General features: G+C 34.7%; 2 protein-coding genes across 5 annotated transcripts; one reads left to right on the forward strand and one right to left on the reverse strand.

The window, feature by feature from the left end:
- Positions 1-8,546: 8,546 nt before the first annotated feature.
- LOC126777576 (uncharacterized) lies at positions 8,547-12,753 on the forward strand. 2 transcript variants are annotated; one of them, XM_050500642.1, is made up of 4 exons: positions 8,669-8,850; positions 9,085-9,851; positions 11,803-12,011; positions 12,575-12,753. In XM_050500642.1, the coding sequence occupies exons 2-4, from the start codon at positions 9,098-9,100 to the stop codon at positions 12,659-12,661; spliced, it is 1,050 nt and encodes a 349-aa protein (XP_050356599.1). In that variant the 5' UTR covers positions 8,669-8,850; positions 9,085-9,097; the 3' UTR covers positions 12,662-12,753. The 2 variants fall into 2 exon arrangements, with proteins under 2 accessions (XP_050356598.1, XP_050356599.1); XM_050500641.1 differs by lacking the exons at positions 8,669-8,850; positions 11,803-12,011; positions 12,575-12,753 and adding an exon at positions 8,547-8,610 and having other exon boundaries at positions 9,085-9,970.
- Positions 12,754-13,201: 448 nt separating this feature from the next.
- Positions 13,202-17,466, reverse strand: LOC126777508 (RNA-binding protein 5-A-like). Of its 3 annotated transcripts, XR_007670062.1 has the most exons (4): positions 17,302-17,466; positions 14,956-17,172; positions 14,444-14,501; positions 13,202-13,905 (listed from the first exon to the last, which is right to left on the reverse strand). XR_007670062.1 is itself a non-coding variant. In XM_050500532.1 (3 exons), exon 2 carries the CDS (start codon positions 17,161-17,163, stop codon positions 14,956-14,958), a length of 2,208 nt encoding a protein of 735 aa, XP_050356489.1. In that variant the 5' UTR covers positions 17,164-17,172; positions 17,302-17,466; the 3' UTR covers positions 13,202-14,501. The 3 variants fall into 3 exon arrangements, 2 of the variants coding, with proteins under 2 accessions (XP_050356489.1, XP_050356488.1); XM_050500532.1 differs by having other exon boundaries at positions 13,202-14,501; XM_050500531.1 differs by having other exon boundaries at positions 13,202-17,172.
- Between the last annotated feature and the right edge of the window lie 732 nt (positions 17,467-18,198).

An 18,198-nucleotide genomic window follows, 5' to 3' on the forward strand; every position in this document is an offset into this window, starting at 1 on the left:
GCGTATTGTGTTCGAAACAGCGCTCGTTTTTATACATCGAATGTGTAATTGGATGGACGAAGGATTACGACGGAAATGATTTCGTTTAAAGAATCGTATAGTGTATATAAATCTATCTGGTTACATACTGTCTCTTGTAATTTATTCGATATTTATCAAACATTTTCTTATTCAAATAAAAGTTAACTTAAGTGTAACTCTAAGCAAAAAACCCTTTATAACTATGTAATTAATCATTATAACAAGAATAAACAGACTTACGATTAAATCACATACATATGTACGTAAGTACACGCTCCACCGTGCCCATTTCATAACGCTTCTAATAAGTAAACTACGTTTAATATTTATTAGTATATAAGTAACACTACGTTTGATATTTATTTAATTAAAATCTTACCTTTTTTATAATATAGGTATGCCAAATGGACGACCGGATCGTAAGTCGTTACCAACGCACAGACTTTGGCGTTGTAAAAAATATTAACCGTTTACTACATTGCCGATGCGCCACCAACCTACAGAACGAAGATGTTACGTCCATTGTGCCTGTAGTTGCACGGGCTCACCCTACAAACCGGAACAATAGTAAGTATTGCTGCTTGGCGGAAAAATATGTAATGAGTGCGCGGTACCCACACAGACGGCTTTGGACAAAGCCCTACCGTCAAGTTAAGTTACGTTGTAAAACGTTAATAAGTAATGTGTAGGTATGTAGTTACTTATAATAATATAACTCGATACGTAGTGATATTAACTATATTAAAGCGTTAGTATTCGTTGATTTCTTATCAGTTTCATATTAAATATATTTTATGTATTCGAATATATAATGGAATTTGTGATAAAGAGCACCTGGTGGTAGATCTTTGTGCAAGCTCGTCTGGGTAGGTACCACCCACTCATCAGATATTCTACCGCAAAACAGCAGTACTTGGTATTGTTGTATTCCGGTTTGAAGGGTGAGTGAGCCAGTGTAATTACAGGCACAAGGGACATAACATCTTAGTTCCCAAGGTTGGTGGCGCATTGGTGATATAAGTGATGATTAACATTTCTTACATTGCCAATGTCTATGGGCGTTGGTGACCAATTACCATCAAGTGGCCTATATGCTCGTCCGCCTTCCTATTGTATAAAAAAAAATCCTTACTTCTGAGTATCAAGACGGAACTTCTCGAATAGAACGAGAAACGCAAAAGCTTCATCACAATTTTATGAATCGTATGTAATGGCGCGCTTTAATGTTACAAGTTACATTACAGACTTGCACTGTAGCGATTGTAAAAGAGTATGGCGCGTCATTGCGGGCTGAACTATCTAAGATATCTAGTCAATATACTTTAGTTGAAAACAGCCCCGTCTTTACAGATACAGGTGAGGGCGGTAGGTGGTCGGGTGGCCGGGTGGTGAGGTGGTTAGGAGGGCTGGTGGTTGCGAGGCGCAAATTAGAATTCCGCAGCCGCGACCAATTCGCGAAATGTGAACATTTCGCAAACGTCTCAACTTCGGTTTAGTGATGTGATTTTGATATCGATATTTGAATTTATTCGTTTCTTATTTAACTTGTATTTAACTTGTGAAATGCGTTGAGAAAATATGTAGCAATATAAGAACAATTTGTTTTTTCGCGTTGTTTTTATTTGGTACACTTTTTTCGGTTAGAATTTCAAGCAAAATACAAGAAACTTACCTAATTTCATAAATACGTGTGTCCTATTCACTGCAATACCTACGTCTATCCTATAGTCATATTCAAATCGACAGGATAAAAGCTCAGCTTACACAACACAGTTCATAGTAAGTAGAATATTGTACATATCAGCATTTCTATTTATTATCAAGCTTTATTTACTATATTTTGTACGGATGACATTAAATATAGTTGTTTTCCAAACAAATAATACATCACAATGATAGCTACCTACATCTTATATATTTTTGTTATATCGATACCAACCCCCATCACTACAGAGCGTGGGAGCGAGCGAATATCTTGGTAAAGCGTTAAAATGAAATGTTCGCAATTTGAATATCGTCCGTGTCTTCAAACACCCAACCCCCCTGGACCCTCCCACACCCTCCTGTACCCTCCACAGCTGTAGCGCGTAAATGCTTACGAATAACGTAATATTAAATGTAATAATTTGAAACATGACAATATATTTTAAAAGATAAATTATTTAGTTTATATTAAACCGCGCCTCGAAGACACTATCGACCTTAATTATAAAAGTAGCTTAGCGCATGTTTAGTTAAACACTTATTTATCTCTTTCTGTTATCATTGATTTGACATTCGAAAGAAGAAGACACGGCATTGCTTAACTTATATATTAGTTACAATATATGAAAGTTTTCATCTATAGCGAATTTGAGCAGACCATCATCTTCAATGGGGTTGGAGGACATCTACTGTGACAGCAGTGGGTTATAGGTACTTCCAATAACTTGATATTGTCTACAGGCGAAGGTAGCAACTTACAGGCAGGACGCCTTCCTCCTGGGAAGGTATGAATCTTATTCCATCAAGCTGCTCCAAAGGGTTAGATTTAAATTATAACAAACATCTCTGATCATAACATTTTACATATTACGTCTTCGGAAGTTCTGCGGGGTAGTTTTGTGTCTCATACGAGTTGTGTGTGTGTGAGCACAACAGTTGAAATACAAGATAAGTATATTATAATTATGTCTTATAACTTGCTCATAAATGGATAACTTCCATTTAAGTTCAGTAAAGTCTTTTGAAATATCTTCGTAAGTCTAAATGAAAATACAATTATTAATATATTGTGGTTTATTTTAATGAAACATCGCTCATGAAGCGACAGTCTTTTATAACTTTGTAGAATTGTCTACGAGGCTTAATATATTTATCAGAACGATAAAACTAACGGATAGTATCACTGTATGAAGATGACAAAAATAGTTTTGCAATTCAAAAAATAAGGATGTAAGCAATGGTTAATATTTTATACAACGCCACGGGTGTTGGTGACCACTTACCATCAGGTGGCCATTTGCCCGTCCGCCTACCTTCTCTATAAGAAAAAGTAATTTCACACAAAGATGCATCTCGGTTTAGCGTTTTCCTGTTTATCAAAACAAATAGATTTATTTATAAAAGTAAAAACAAAACAATATATTATAAAATATATATTTATTCAAGTATACTCGTAATGACACTATTAAATCGTCATAAGACAGTATTGAATTCAATGTAAAGCTCCTAAGAAGACCCGGCAAGCAAATCAATCGTTATTTCCACAAATTAAAAACCGTTGATATTTTAATTAATTACAATTATATTCACATTTCAGCTTGAAAATGAACACAAACTAAGTCTACGCTTTTCATTGTGTTTACTATAATAATGACGTATAGAGTAATATGTCATATTTATTAATGTTATCTTAACATACTACTAAATATATAATTACAAGATATGTTATATGTTAAACCAGCGAGCAGAGGCCGGTCTGGTGACGGAGTAGGCAGCCTCTAGACCGGTACCTACGGGTCCCGGAACTGGCAACAGTATCCAATGGCGATATCGCTACAGTTGCGAGAGTCGGGATTGGTGGCGCAGAAACAGGCGGAGCTCGTTACTGATTCACAAATGTAACTCTCCGAGCGTCAGGCCTGCGCACTTCAACTTTTAACTTAAAGTTACTTTTATTAATCCTACTTCTGTTATAAACATGAATGATTGTATGTTTGGAAGTTCATGAATACAACACGCAAAAACGGCCAAACGGAGCCGGATGAAATTTGAAATAGAGATACTTTATACCCTGAATTTACACATAGGCCACCCGCCACCTTCCTCTTTACTCGCGATCGAAGCCGCGGACGAAAGCTAGTGAAGAATAAAATTAATTGTTTCAATGGTTTTCAAATGTACGGAATTTCATAAGTTAAATTAAATCCCATAGACGTCAGTCTGAGGAATGCTTTTGTCTATAGACTGACTCTCCACACGACGAGACGACACACTCGTCCTTATTTATTTCATATTTTATTGTATTTCAAAAAATTATTACATAACAATGTAATAATATGTATACATAAATCATCATATGGAACTATACTAATAACTGAGGAGGCGTTTTTTTGTTACGCCTAACTGAAAAAAGTACTAAACCATGATACACAAAACTTACAGCAGAAAATGCAGAGCGCTCCGCAAAAGGTATACAATACAATAGTATTATATAAGTAGGTGATTTTCGCTGTTTCTCCAGCTTTAAATTTAGACTATTGACGTAACATGCGTGAGGTTCAAGTTCTTCTACTTAAGGGGCCGTTCACACAGACCGGCTCGGAGAGCATCGGCCTGCTTTTTTCTTTTCACACAGACCGGGTCGTATACGCTTGGAATTGGCCGGAGCGGAGCCGCCAACTATTTCACATCGACCGGCTGGAAGAGATCTGAAAGCAAAAGAATCTGAAAGAGCACGCAATCAGAGCCGATCGGCTGCGCGAGCGAGAAAGAGCACGCAAGCGGAGCCGGTCGGCTCCTTTTATTACTTCACACGAAGCGCGTTCAGGCATTTTTAATGACAAAAAAGGTGCAAATGCAAAAATAAACTTTACTACAATCACTCAAAACACTGTTTCCAACGTGATAAAAATCTGCTCTCCTCTCCGAGCCGGTCTGTGTGAACGGACCCTAAATAATACGTTTAAGGCGCGCGAAGCTCGCCTCTTAAAGCAATCTTATTTGTAATTTAAATTTAGTTATGAAAGTAAAAAATATATAAAATATAACTAAAATAAGTCCTTTTTGTTATTTTTTCTTGGCTTTGTAACATAACATTTTTGTATTCATTTTTATTAGACATCCATCTAAGCACACTTAGAAAAATATTTCAATTATTACTAGAGATATTTATCATTTATAATAATTATAATGACTGTCTTACCTACCTACTTAGCTATATGAATTTAATTCAAGAGAAACTTCAGCAACTTTTTTCTTGAAGCACTTATGAATTTCTATCTTAGTCTTAGAGATAATCTCTCCCTATACCTAACTACGTCTGTGCATGCAAATCATTATATCTACTTTGTGATATTCTTTAAGCCTTTAAATAGAGCGAGAGGAGAAGGTCGCCTCCAGGCGCCGGGTGGATAAGGGGGCGCCAAAATGTTAATACAAATAAAATTTTGTAGAACTTTGTTATATTCAAATCATTATATACGAATTGAAATATATACATAAATGTTCAGTTGCATTTTACATGTATACACGTTAACACGTACCTAATATACCAATATAAATGCAAAACACAGTGGAGAGTGATGGAGTGAGCTGACCATGAAAGGAGACATTTGTACAGCAGCGGGACATTAAGAACTTAACAATATCTACTCCATTATATAATTTGTGATTCAGGCGTCTGTACTCCTCATCTAAAGTCCACATTCGAAAGACAATCAGTTCCAACATATATTTATTTTATTAATGAAACTCTATGTTTTTATTTATTTTACTCTACAATTATTTATTGGCAGTGTTTGATTATAATTTTGTCTTTTTACTATTTATTTGTATTTATGATCTGTTTGGTTGAAATAAGTGATTTTATTATTATTAATATTATAAACGTTTTCGTTGTTATACATCCGCCGGGCGTCCCGTTGTGTCATTCATTCCCTTTGTAATAATGATCTTTGTAATTCGGAGTTAAACACTAAAAATCGACATCGTAATCGGAGTTTCCTAACTTGCCGCACTGCCGTACTACACGAGCCGGTCCGGTGGTCCGCTAGGACATTGTTTTATTTTATCACATACTAAGCATTAAATACCTGACTCCTAAAGCTGCACATAGCGTAAAGCGCTGAGTGCGCAGCGCAAACAGCGCTGACAGAGAAATGACCGCCGTACGTCATGCTGACATCGACCGAAAACTAATGTGGACATCACTCCTATACAAAGTACAATCAAGAAATCGACGAAAAATCTTTGCAATATTAATTTCGTTCAGCGGTATATAGTTTTTATGTACTTCTATATATAGATATAGGCATGTGTTCAGATACTATCAAGTGATTTTAACTAATATTTTCTGAGATACTATTTTTTCGGTGCAGATCGAAATTATTTATAAATTTAATTTAATAAACAAATATTTCAATGACTACCTCAATAAAGTGATAACTTATTCCGTATTTTAGTATTTTATTAATAATAACTGAATTTGATTTACTTTATGTATAAGAATATGCTTGTATGACTTGTTCAGGTATGAGTGAGATTTACGCGTCGTTTATTAAAAATATGAATAATATGCTTTTCGCTGGAAACAGACTGTCTCATGTACTATAACTTTAATTAATCTTTACAGTATAACTACTGTATAATAAACGAGTGACAAAGTACGTTATTATATATTTCTTTCTATTCATCGACACAGATGGAGCATTTTTAAAGCTTTGTAAAGAAGATAAAAGTAAAATTTGAAATAGAAACCCCGGGCGTGTCCACACAAATCCGTCGCCGTCCCTCCGAACTGGCTGACCAACAAAAACAAAGCATTAGAACAGCAGCTCTTTGTCGTATTTTTGCCGAGTGCGAGTGACTCTGACAGAGGGCGCCTTATGACGCAGATTTTTTTCTTTCGTGCCGCCGACCGCCGACCGCCGGCCGCTTCGTTTCGGTCAAATGACTGCCCGAGTTCAATAGTTCCCGGCCTGATAGATGACTTTGTATTATTGGATTACGGTTTGTTGTGAAGCGTTAACTCTAATATTTCAAAATTAGAAAGAATAAACAAATTAAATTGGGATTATATGCGACATTTATTTTATTGTTATAATGAGGTTACAATCAAAGGAACGATCATCAAACGATACTTTTTTCATTAAAATTACCATGTTTACTTCATAATGATAATTAGTTGAAGTATCTACTCATCTTAATTAATTCTTGTAATGTATTACATTAAAAACTTTTTGTACATAAAGTTTTGAAATTCAGGAAAGTAGAACAATAAACAAAATAAATTTATTATAGGACACCATCGACAATTGTTTTCAAATATCTGCCATCTCTTGACGAATAGCTTAAACAAATGTTTTATAATGTTGATAGTCACCAATAGATGTCACTAACAACACACGTAAAAAACGTTCTAATCGGCTGTTTCGTACAACATTGTGACTACAGAACTATTAAATATTTATCATATACGCTAGATGGCGCTTGATATAGCATTTTATTTATTATACGTTCATATTTTTTTACCAAAAAGCCACTGGCCATTGTTATTATTATTATACCTCCAGACAGAGCCTCTAATAAGAATCTAATTTATTAGTTAATTTTATACAGCAAACTTAAGAAATAATAAATAATATAAATATCATTATTTACATCGTCAATGAGCCAGCAATTTTGGAAACTAATATGTTATATAAATAATATCCTAGGACATTATTGACACGGCCATCTGATCCCAAACTAAGCAGAGCTTGTACTATGGAAACCAGATAACTGATATACTACATATACTACTTTTTCTTTTGTAAATACATACTTATATAGATAATTACACCCAGACTCAGGACAAACAGACATGTTCACGCACACAAAGGTCTGTCCTGGGTGGGAATCGAACCCACAACCTTCGGCGTGAAAGGCAAGTGTCTACCAACCACGCCAACCAGCCCGTCAAATGTTATGTACCCATAGTTACACTGGCTTCCCTTCAAACAGAACACAACTGTTAGTAGATAGTATTGTTGTTTGGCGGTAGAATATGTGATGAGTGTGTGAGATGATATAATTGTAACTTGCTCATAATTTTCAAGTTTATTAAAATATCATCAACAATTTAATTTAAGAGAGAGCGTAGGGCATGTTATAGTGCACAAGTATGCACTCTCTATTCCCTAACTCTCATCATCCGATGGGCCGGCAATCCGACACGACCGGAAAGAGTTCAAGCGCAGGATCAACGGCTTACCGAGGCACGGAAGTGTACACACTATCAACTTTCAGACTCCGGGCTGCTACTGAGAATTTTTGACAGAAAAACTCAATAACTTTTTATTGGCCCTTAACTTAACTCAATAACTTTTTACTGAGTTAGTGATTTCTTACATAGTTATAGAACTAATAGTAAGAACATAAAACTGCATGTATTAAAATTTAAAATGAAATGTATTTACTTTTCGACCGACTCGTGGCTCAAGAACAATTGTTAGATTATTGACTGGTGTGGATAGGTTACCTACGACCCGCGTTGTTTATTTCAGCTACTTCTACATCTTAATGTCGGCTGGAAATCCGATAAGACATATGTATATAAGGTCATATACCGAGCTCCTTGACTTAAGCCCGGTACGGACCGTTTTTTTGTAATATATGATATGTATGTTACGTTATCCTCTATCAGGTGATTATGTTATTTTACCGTGTTCTGTTGTCACCTGACCAAACTAATAGTGTCGACAAAAATGCTTATAAACATACGCCAGTGTTGATAATTACCCCCGTGCACTGTAACACAAACATCCTTCATAAGTTTTGTGTAATATCAGTAAGTTTTAACAGTATTCGAACTGATTTCGTGGTTGTCGACACGATTAGAAGTTACCAGTAAGTGTTCAGACGATTTAAAATTGTTTTTAATTACATTTTTACTAAATCGGTCCTCATCTCAAGCGACAAACTAAACTAGACAATAGTATTAAGTCTTATTTCTTTCAAAACCTTAAATCTATTCAGTAACTGGTTTAGTTTAGGTTTTGGTTGAGATTGATTTGATTTTGGTTGGTCTGTACTATCAGGCAAACCGGGTTCTCAATAGTTAGGATACTTGAATATTAAACACATAGTGTAAGTTGTAAGACCAGGAGGGCACCACTGAATTTTAATGTACTTAATTTGTGTTTATAATCAATCTAGTGCTCGGCGGTGAAGGAAAACATCATAAGCGAATTTGCTTGGGAAATGTAAATGATATTCTGCCACATGACGATCCAACCGGCTTTGAAGCATCAAACTTTCTATCAAATCTTTACTATCAAAGTGTATTCAGATTTTGTCCATAGAATAACATATTGTTTGCAGATATCACACAACGATGCGGTCTTACATGCAAGTATTATTTATAACTGCAATAATATTCCTAGCAACGAACGATGCCAAAGTAATGAGAAACAATGCACTTATGACCAAAATGGTATCAAACTTCCGCAAAGTCAACGACTACTCCGAGGAGAAGGAAGAAAGTCAACTTATAATTAGCAAAATGCAGAACGTTCTATGTAAAAACTTCCCCACGATACCTTGTAACATGATCCTCAAAGACAAAGCGCTCAAAAAATTAATAGAGAAATCGATACAACAAATTAACTACAAGAAACTTTCTTTTGAGAAGACGACGCCCTTTCCCGGATATCTGACACTCTTCCCCATTGTGAACAACGATTTTCTGAACCAACAAGCGCAGAATTTTTACTTCGTTAAAAAAGATTATAGAAAAGACACGCGCGAGAAAAGAAAGAAAATCAAAACCAAGACTCCCACAGCGGTTTATAACAGAAAGAAACTCCGCAAGTTTTACCCACACAAAGTGAAATACAGGGATAAAACCAACAGAAATACTAAAGAGGATTTCGCTGAAAACTCCGAAGAAAAGCTATCCATGTCAGTCGAAATACCGGACATGACCCTGACGAGGAAGCACCAACACTTCTCGTACAAGATGGAACCAGCCGACCCACCGGTTTGGAGAATAGACTACTTGAAACACGGTGAGCCAAGCGTCAACATGTTTGGTCAAAATGACGGGTTTCACGGCTTTATGAAAACGGGACCGAACGTCATTATAGACGGTAACGTCGACACGCGGAAGGATGTTCTCCACCCGGACGTATATATAAAGAATAATTATATAAGAAAAAACGTAGATTCGAGATCGGTTGCTGCTGATTAAATATTTTAATAAAAATTTGAGCACAAAAATTGGATTTTACTCATAACCTGTCTTTCAACATAAATCCTCCTTTTGCCAGATAGTAGAAGAGGATCGACACAATGCAAAATTCGTGTCTTGTAATGAAACAATCTTTATTGATATAATTATTTTACAAGACGAAATTAAATTTTAAGTTAATAATTGGAATATACTATTTTCCGAATCGATAATAACCGACAAGAAACTCAGTAGGTACCTAGTTACTCTTGCCCACCAATTCAACGGCGTATGTATTTATGGTATTTTAATTAAATACAATTCATTTTATATTTATCCTGCAAGAAAATAATTAAGTACCAACACCACGCATATATCATACTCGAATTACTTACATACTCCAAAGATGTTATCTATACGAGTGTAATCTGTTATTGAGCAATAAGTCTTAGGTTCTTATCACGGTTTTAGCATGAGATTTAAATTTATTAATTAGTAATAAAAAATATTAGGGAAGCGAACACCTCGCCAAGGACGAATAGGAACATAGCGGGGACATGTGAATGTTTGTACAATATCTGCCACTATTTCTATTAAAATAATCTGCCACTGGGTTGTGAAGTATTCCAATTTTAATGTATCGAGAGATTAATTTTAAATTAATAGCCATAACAGCTCTTTTATATAAATTAATAGTTACCCCAACATAATATTAAATCCATACAAATACATATTAAGAAATTGTCTAACATCAACTTAGGCGCTGTTACTTTACATTAGGCAGTGTAAACACATTTTATTTTGTTAGCGTTTAAAACCAAATTATTATATGTAAATTTACATAGGACTGACATTTAGGTACATCGCCTAAATTAGTTTTTTTCTTTATCTAAACTTTAATAAATATGCATTTCGGTGTATATATAATATAAGAGAGAGAGATAAAACAAAGAACGTAATTGTAAAATAATAATATTTTAACCGATTTAGTTCTATTGATGCGTTATGCACACAATGATAACGATATGATAACGTTATTAAAATAAAACTTAATTTAACTTTTAAATAATGCAAGTTCTATTTTGATAAAGTTATTAAAACAATTTTTTTTGATAAAACTACAATTATGTAAAAATACATTAAACATTGAATATTTATAAAAAATATTCTCATGCGATTGTGCTATCATTCAAAGCCGCATACTGGTAAGTAAGGGCGTAGGCACATTAGCGATATTACAAAATAATATATTACATTTTATGTTAGGCCAAGATTGCCTAGTTGCTTAGCAACGTGGAATGTAACGTGGAGCACATAATCGAATCCAGAAAAGACGACTCATTTGTCATATATTAACATGTATTAGTATATGTTTATATTCGTTCCGTGCTCAATTCACTTTTCAAATCGGAATAGGTGTACCCACTCAGGTGGGTCTGCACAAAGCCCTACCACGATTGAATTAAGAAATATATATATATATATATATTGATAATGTACTTTATTACTTTTGTTTCATAAATTATAAGTGTTTGTCATACATAATTATGTAATAACTACACTTACAACTACAATAAAAATTTATCTAATTTTGTTTACAATAATAAAACAAGTGTCAATGTTTTTTTCTTACTAATTGAGAACAAATTAGTCCTAACAACTGTTTCGTTTACCGTAATAATCCATTATGAACATAAGTTAAAGTAGCGAGTAGTAAGTAAATACACAGCGCAGACGTAACTTAACGCAGTGCCGCTCGACCTTCCTGAACTTCCATATCTCTCTTATGTCGCACTCGAGTAGTGACAATACGTATACTGTGACAATGTCTCGGCCCGTACTGTCCACTCACGTGCTTGATATATCCACAGGCAGGCCCGCTGCGGGAATGTTCGTGGAGTTATACAAGAAGAAAGACAACAGTTGGACGTTATGGCATAATACAGTGACATCTAGCGATGGAAGGATACAGTTTCCGTTCTCAAGGGATTCTATGTCAGAAGGAACGTACAAACTAAAATTCAACGTCGAGGATCATTACAAGAGAAGCAGTCAGGAAACTTTGTACCCATATGTGGAAGTAAGTATCTCCGCGACGTGAGAGCTTGTTTACTAACTTAACCTAACCTACATTCAATAGAAACCCAAAATCAAACATCGACTATATCACTACAACAATTTTACATATTTATTTATTCACAACTTCGCAAAATCATTACGTAAAATTTGGCAATATAACATACATTTTCACAAGTTCTACCGCCGAATAGCAATACTCAGTATTGTTGTTTCAGATATATGAAAAGTAAATTGAAAGTAATTTATTAACATTTTTCTCAATTTTCAAACGTGTAAGTGGTTACTGCGGTTTATAAATTTATAACCGGCAGATTGTGTTGTCGAGAACTTAATCCGGTACTACATTAAAATATTAAATTCAATATGAACGATTATCGTGAAAAATTCCATCAAAATCTATCGTAGCTTAGAAGTAAGCAAATGGTGAAAAATTACTTTTTTATTTTTAAAAATATGTTTATTTTTGAGCCTTTCAACGAAGTATATAACACTAATATTTAATGAACTCTTTATATTAAAATGTATGAGCCACACGTTATCCTAATGATTTTTTTTTTATTTCAGATTGTTTTCAAAACGAAGGAAGACGAACACTACCACGTACCGTTACTGCTCAGTCCGTACGGCTACTCTACCTACAGGGGGAGTTAAGCATTTAATGTTTAGAATAAAAATATTTTTACATCATTTAAGATTATTTTTATCAAGTACATTCAAATAAAGATATTGTATATTTAAAAATATTTATTACCTAAATATTATTTTTAAATTAAAATTATAGGTTTAACATATTAAGAGCACGGAGGATTGCTTTCCTTGCCTTTGCAAATTCATCAACCAATAGTACGGAGTACCTACTGTTTATTTGAAATAAAGCGAGACTCGTAGTTACTTGCAGTAAATTAATTTCAAATGTCAGTGTATTTTTTTTTTTTGTACTTTATACTGAGTAGATATTAAAAGTTCAGAAAATAAGAAAAAAAAGTTAATTCATCAACCACAATAAATATTATAAATTAACTCAAAAATAGTGTTGCCGCAATGGCGGTCATTTTTAACAAATTAACGTTTATTTAAATTAGTAAAACGAAAATATGCTAATACTCAAGACTTCGTTTCATTTTACTTAGAACAAACCAATTATAATTGGTACAACCTTAGGCAACATTCGAATTATAAATAAAAGACAAAAAAACAATCAACAGTTTAATTATGGTGACAGTACAAATGATATAATTCTAAATATATCAAACTATTCTATAGATCTATATTTACATAAAACCTAATTCCTATTTCGTATACACATAACTTGTAAAAAGCTAAATTTATTTAAATCTCTGCCATTTAAAGTTTATGTTTATACTCACTATCCTACAGAAGGCATGTATTTAAATATTGCTTATATATTTAAATGCATAATGAAATAAAATAATATTTTTTCTTAAAGATAAACTCACGCGAAAGCCTCGCTAAAGACGCTCGAATATTTTTATATATTAAGTAATTAATAAGGAAAGTAAAAAATGTTATTTTTTTCTTATAACCAAAAAATATAAAGAGAAATTAAATTACATCAGAGTCGTCAACAAAAAAAATGGTTTTAAAATAAAATTTAAAAAAAAAACTTTCTTGTTTATGTGCGTAATAAATTCATAAAAATTTACATTATACATTATTAAATTATTTTTTTATTTGAACGCTCACAAGAGATGTCAATTACAACACCGTGTTGCTCTAATAATCTTTAGGTAAAAATACATTTTAACGATATACCTAACGCTATGTTTAAAAAAAAATCATAATCTACAAAAAAAAAAAATGGTTATCGCTCATTGATAATTCATACAAAAACAATTGAACTTTGTTTTGGCACGCAGACTCGCCGCCGGCTGGTTCTGTAATATAAATGGTCACATTCGTCAGTAAGCTGTACGCCAAGTTCACAATCACCGTTTCTTCGTAATGTCACACACAAAATATCACAGGACGTATCACAGTTTTGTTCTATGGCAATAATGTCCAACTAAGTCTCAAATAGTCCGTACAATGTCCGAAGCTGCTGTTTTTGCTGGATGAACTAAATTATGCGCTACACTTCAACTTTATTGGGATCATTTTGTAATGTTCAAAGTATAACGCAATTATTGATGAAAATCAATATTCACATCGAGTGCATTCGCACAAGCTACAAGTCTGTTTACGAGTTTAGCCGCTTCTTTATTTACAACAAATATATATGTAAACCAAAACAATCTCGTAAAGAGGCATGTAGCGCATTCTGTAAAAAAAATAATGAAATGCTGTAAAAAACATATTGAATATTAGTTCCGTCGACGGCCATTTCAGCTATTCATATTTACCTCTGTCGCCCCTGTAGGGAAAGTTTACGTACCTATATAATAATAGTAAATGACATCTTCATATAAAACTCACCAGATGTTAGCCGGGCATATCTTTAGCGCTGGCCCTTTGAAGCTTTGCGGCGCCACATCTAGTGTAGTGAACACAGAATCAAAGGATTAGACAGTGCGTGTATTCGCCGCAATGACCGACCAAAACCAAATTACCCCATAAAGCCACTTCTAGGCGTTTTAGGTCCAGAAAGTGTTGCAGTTAAAATTTAGAACGGTTCTTCTTTGCTTTAGAAAACATTTTTCTCGTGTATAAATAATTTGTTCATATGCTTAGAAGTAAACAATAACAAATTAATAACCAAATGATATTTATAAGCTGTTGGTTTAATTATGACATTTTATATTATCATTTTTAGAACAAAGGTTTGTAAAATAACCTAGTAATATGTATTGTAATATATTTAACTCAAAATAACAAACATGTAATTTATTATTAAAGTTTTAAACTGCTTTATGATATACAATACTGACCTCGAGCCAGTGAACCTGCAACAAAGAAGTTTTAGTAGGAAAAATTAAAAATGAACCCACCTATTTATTTCCTTCCTCCTGCCCCACAACCTCCTTGTATCTAGCTATCATGAGCTTCTTCACCGTGTCTCGATATGTAAGCCCAGGGGTAGGCGTGTATATGCCTCTTTTCTGTCCCAATCCAGCCAAGCTTGGTCTTTGTTCTGCTTCGATAGGGGCTATCCTGCCTTGCTCCTCTTTACCAAGACCACGACCCTCTGACCATCCCATCTTTTGTAACATTTTTCCACCTATAGTATCTACAACTGAAGGGGGTGGGTGTGACATTACAGGTGCATGGACCTCAGGTGGCTCATATCGTTTTCTGATTGGAGGTGGATCATCTTCCCCAAACTTCATTCGCCTTTCTGCTGCCCTGTCTCTGTATCCATTTGTCTGAGGCATCAACTCACTCTTTTTTCTAAAATCTGCTAGGTTTTGCTTATGAAGATCTGATAATGTTTTATGCTTTGTCAATACTTCAGTTGAAGGAAACTTTCTTTTACAAATCAAACAAGTGAGTTTTGACCAATCTATTATTCCTTCATCACTATCAAATATGTTTATTTCAGACTTTTTCATAAGGAAATCATCAGTGGAGATAGGAGGAGGAGACAGTTCCCTGACATGCGTAAGTGTGGGAGATGGTCCAGCACCCAGCACAGAAAATCCTATATCGGCAGACCCTTTGCTAGCTCCCATATCGAGTGGTTGTTCCATAACAATATTACTCTTGGCATTCTCTTTCTTCTGATTTAAAGTACGAGCCCATCTTTCCATGTCTTTGGCTATCTTTTTAGCAACTTTTACTTTATCTTCTTTGTCTTTCTTTTTCTTTTCCTCTGGCTCTTTTGTGATGGTATTGTCTGCATTTGGTTGTGGAGGGTTTTGCAACTTTGGCTGATCTGAATTTGTTGAACTTTGTGATGCAACAATATATGTCGAGCTAGTAGAATCCCAATACATGTATTGATTGGTCTGACTATTGAAAAAGTATTGAGTATTGCCATCATAGTATAACCCAGTTGCTGGATCATAATAGTAACCGGATGTCTCATCATACATGAATGTCCGTACATCTGGAGCACTGTATATAGTTTTACCATCACCGGTAGGAATGTTAGCAACAGGAGTAGCTTGTGCGGAGGAGGCAACAAATACTGGCACAGAAACAGGTGTCCAAGCCATCTGTCTGGCTTGAGCAGCTGAGATGGCAGATTGAGCAACCGCTGCAGCTGCATTTACTCTGTCAGCTTCAGACATTGCTTGTGTAGAGTTAAAACTACCCATTTGTCCATAATAATTAGAGTATTCTGAATTACAATTGACTGGTTTTTGTACTTTTTGTGGTTCATTGTAAAATGTTATTAGTACTTCTCTGCCATCTATTTTCAAAGGGGGATCTAATGAAATGAGTTCGGAATATGCAGCTGTTGAATCAGCAATTGAATTGAAATTAATGTAAGCAAGGCACTTTGATGCACCGGTTAAGGTTTCCCGTCCAATAGTTATACCAGCAATGGAATCTAAAATAGATTTTGAACACCAGTCTTTTATAGCTTCTAAAATTTTCTCCTCTGTTGTAAGAGCATCAAGTCTTCTAAATAACAATCTCTTTGTTATTCCTGAGTTTGCATCAGGAGCACTCCCCCTTTCTGAATCACCTCCATACACTACACCTTCTGATCTTTTACCCTGACAGTTCCGTCTGTAACATACTTGTCGTCTTTTAAAGTTATATGAGCCACATTTACAAAACCAATCGCCAGGGGAAGCGTTTGCTGCTTGATCGTCATGCTTATCTCTATCATATTTGTTATCAAAGCTTTCTAAATTGTCTTGACGCTCACGACTACCGGAGCGGCTGCTAGAAAGAGATTCGGTACATTTTTCAAAATCACCACTAATAGTGGGGGGTGAAGGTGGATTGGGCACGTCTTTATCATCGTAGCGACGAGGTGATCGGCGCCTATCGCGCTCACGGTCACGCGTTTTGTCGTAACGATCACGGCGATTATAGCGATCTGTTTCGCGATCACGGTCACGATCACGACGTTCCCGATCACGGTCGTATCTCTCGTGACGTTCGCGTCGATCTCTTTGCCGATCCCTCGGTGACAACTGCCTACTTCTGTCGGGACTAGCGCTGCGACGGTTCTCCCACACGGGAGAACGGGGCCTGTTCTCACCCCAGCGGGATGTACGCTCGTCTCGATCTCTCCACGACATCGCAATGGCCTGCGAACATCACACATAATGAAACAAGAGTACTTACAAACCCTTTGACGTTGATCCCAAGTTTCGATCATCGATGAGCCCTACGAATAACAACGGCGAAAACCTTTCTCTCACGTTATATATTTTTACCTGCTGAGACTTTCCTGTACAACAGTTAATCCTTAGAACACCTAAAACACTAATACTTTTAAAATCAATTAATCACGAGTCAAGACAAAAAAATACTATTTAATTGAACTGTATTAATGCAATGATCGCCATATTTAATATTTTTTCATTTATCATAGATAACGGACGATCCATAGAGATAAGAGAATGGAATAACTAAGAATAGTTTTCGCAAAATGCACGTACTTGCCTAAACACATGAATTCTATACTCCAAGGATTAAAATTGATATAATATCTAACAAGAAATTAATATCGGGATTAATTTAATATAATTTAATTACAAACAATAATCAATTTCATTAAAATATTATTTAAAAAAAGTTAATCATGAAAATAAATAGGGTACGGTCACACTATCAACATATTTTAGGTTCATTTGTTTTTTTGATGTAAAAAATATAATTATTGACGAATATTTTGTGACAAAGTTTGCTGTTAAAAAAAACATTTTTTTCATGTATGATATACTTTTAATTGTAGTAAATTTAACAAATAATTTCAACAAATACTCTATTTAAACTTTGGGAAGTAAAAGGAAACTATTTACAGAACACAGGTATGTATGTTTACAATAACATGAAATTCACGCTTGTTTCGGCAATAATCTAAATTTTAGGTGGATGAAACCGTGACGCACAGCATTTGCTAAAATTTCTAAAAAATGCAGAGCATCTTCTGGTATAACTTTTATATAAGGTACATAATTTGATGTTATGGTTTAATAGTTTTTTCAATTGGATTTTTTTTTTTTTATAGAATAGGAAGGTGGACGAGCATATGGGCCACCTGATGGTAAGTGGTCACCAAACGCCCTTAGACATTGGCATTCTAAGAAATGTCAACCATCGCTTATAGC

This window comes from Nymphalis io, chromosome 23, assembly GCF_905147045.1.
Source record: "Nymphalis io chromosome 23, ilAglIoxx1.1, whole genome shotgun sequence".
Classification (NCBI taxonomy): domain Eukaryota; kingdom Metazoa; phylum Arthropoda; class Insecta; order Lepidoptera; family Nymphalidae; genus Nymphalis; species Nymphalis io.

Coding starts and splice junctions, on each gene's coding strand:
- LOC126777508 (XM_050500532.1), bottom strand. CDS start 17,163: ATGTCGTGGAGAGATCGAGACGAGCGTACATCCCGCTGGGGTGAGAAC.
- LOC126777576 (XM_050500642.1), top strand. CDS start 9,098: ATGCGGTCTTACATGCAAGTATTATTTATAACTGCAATAATATTCCTA. Junction 9,852..11,802: donor ACCGAACGTCATTATAGACG/GTAACGTCGACA, acceptor ATATATCCACAG/GCAGGCCCGCTGCGGGAATG. Junction 12,012..12,574: donor CTTTGTACCCATATGTGGAA/GTAAGTATCTCC, acceptor TTTTTATTTCAG/ATTGTTTTCAAAACGAAGGA.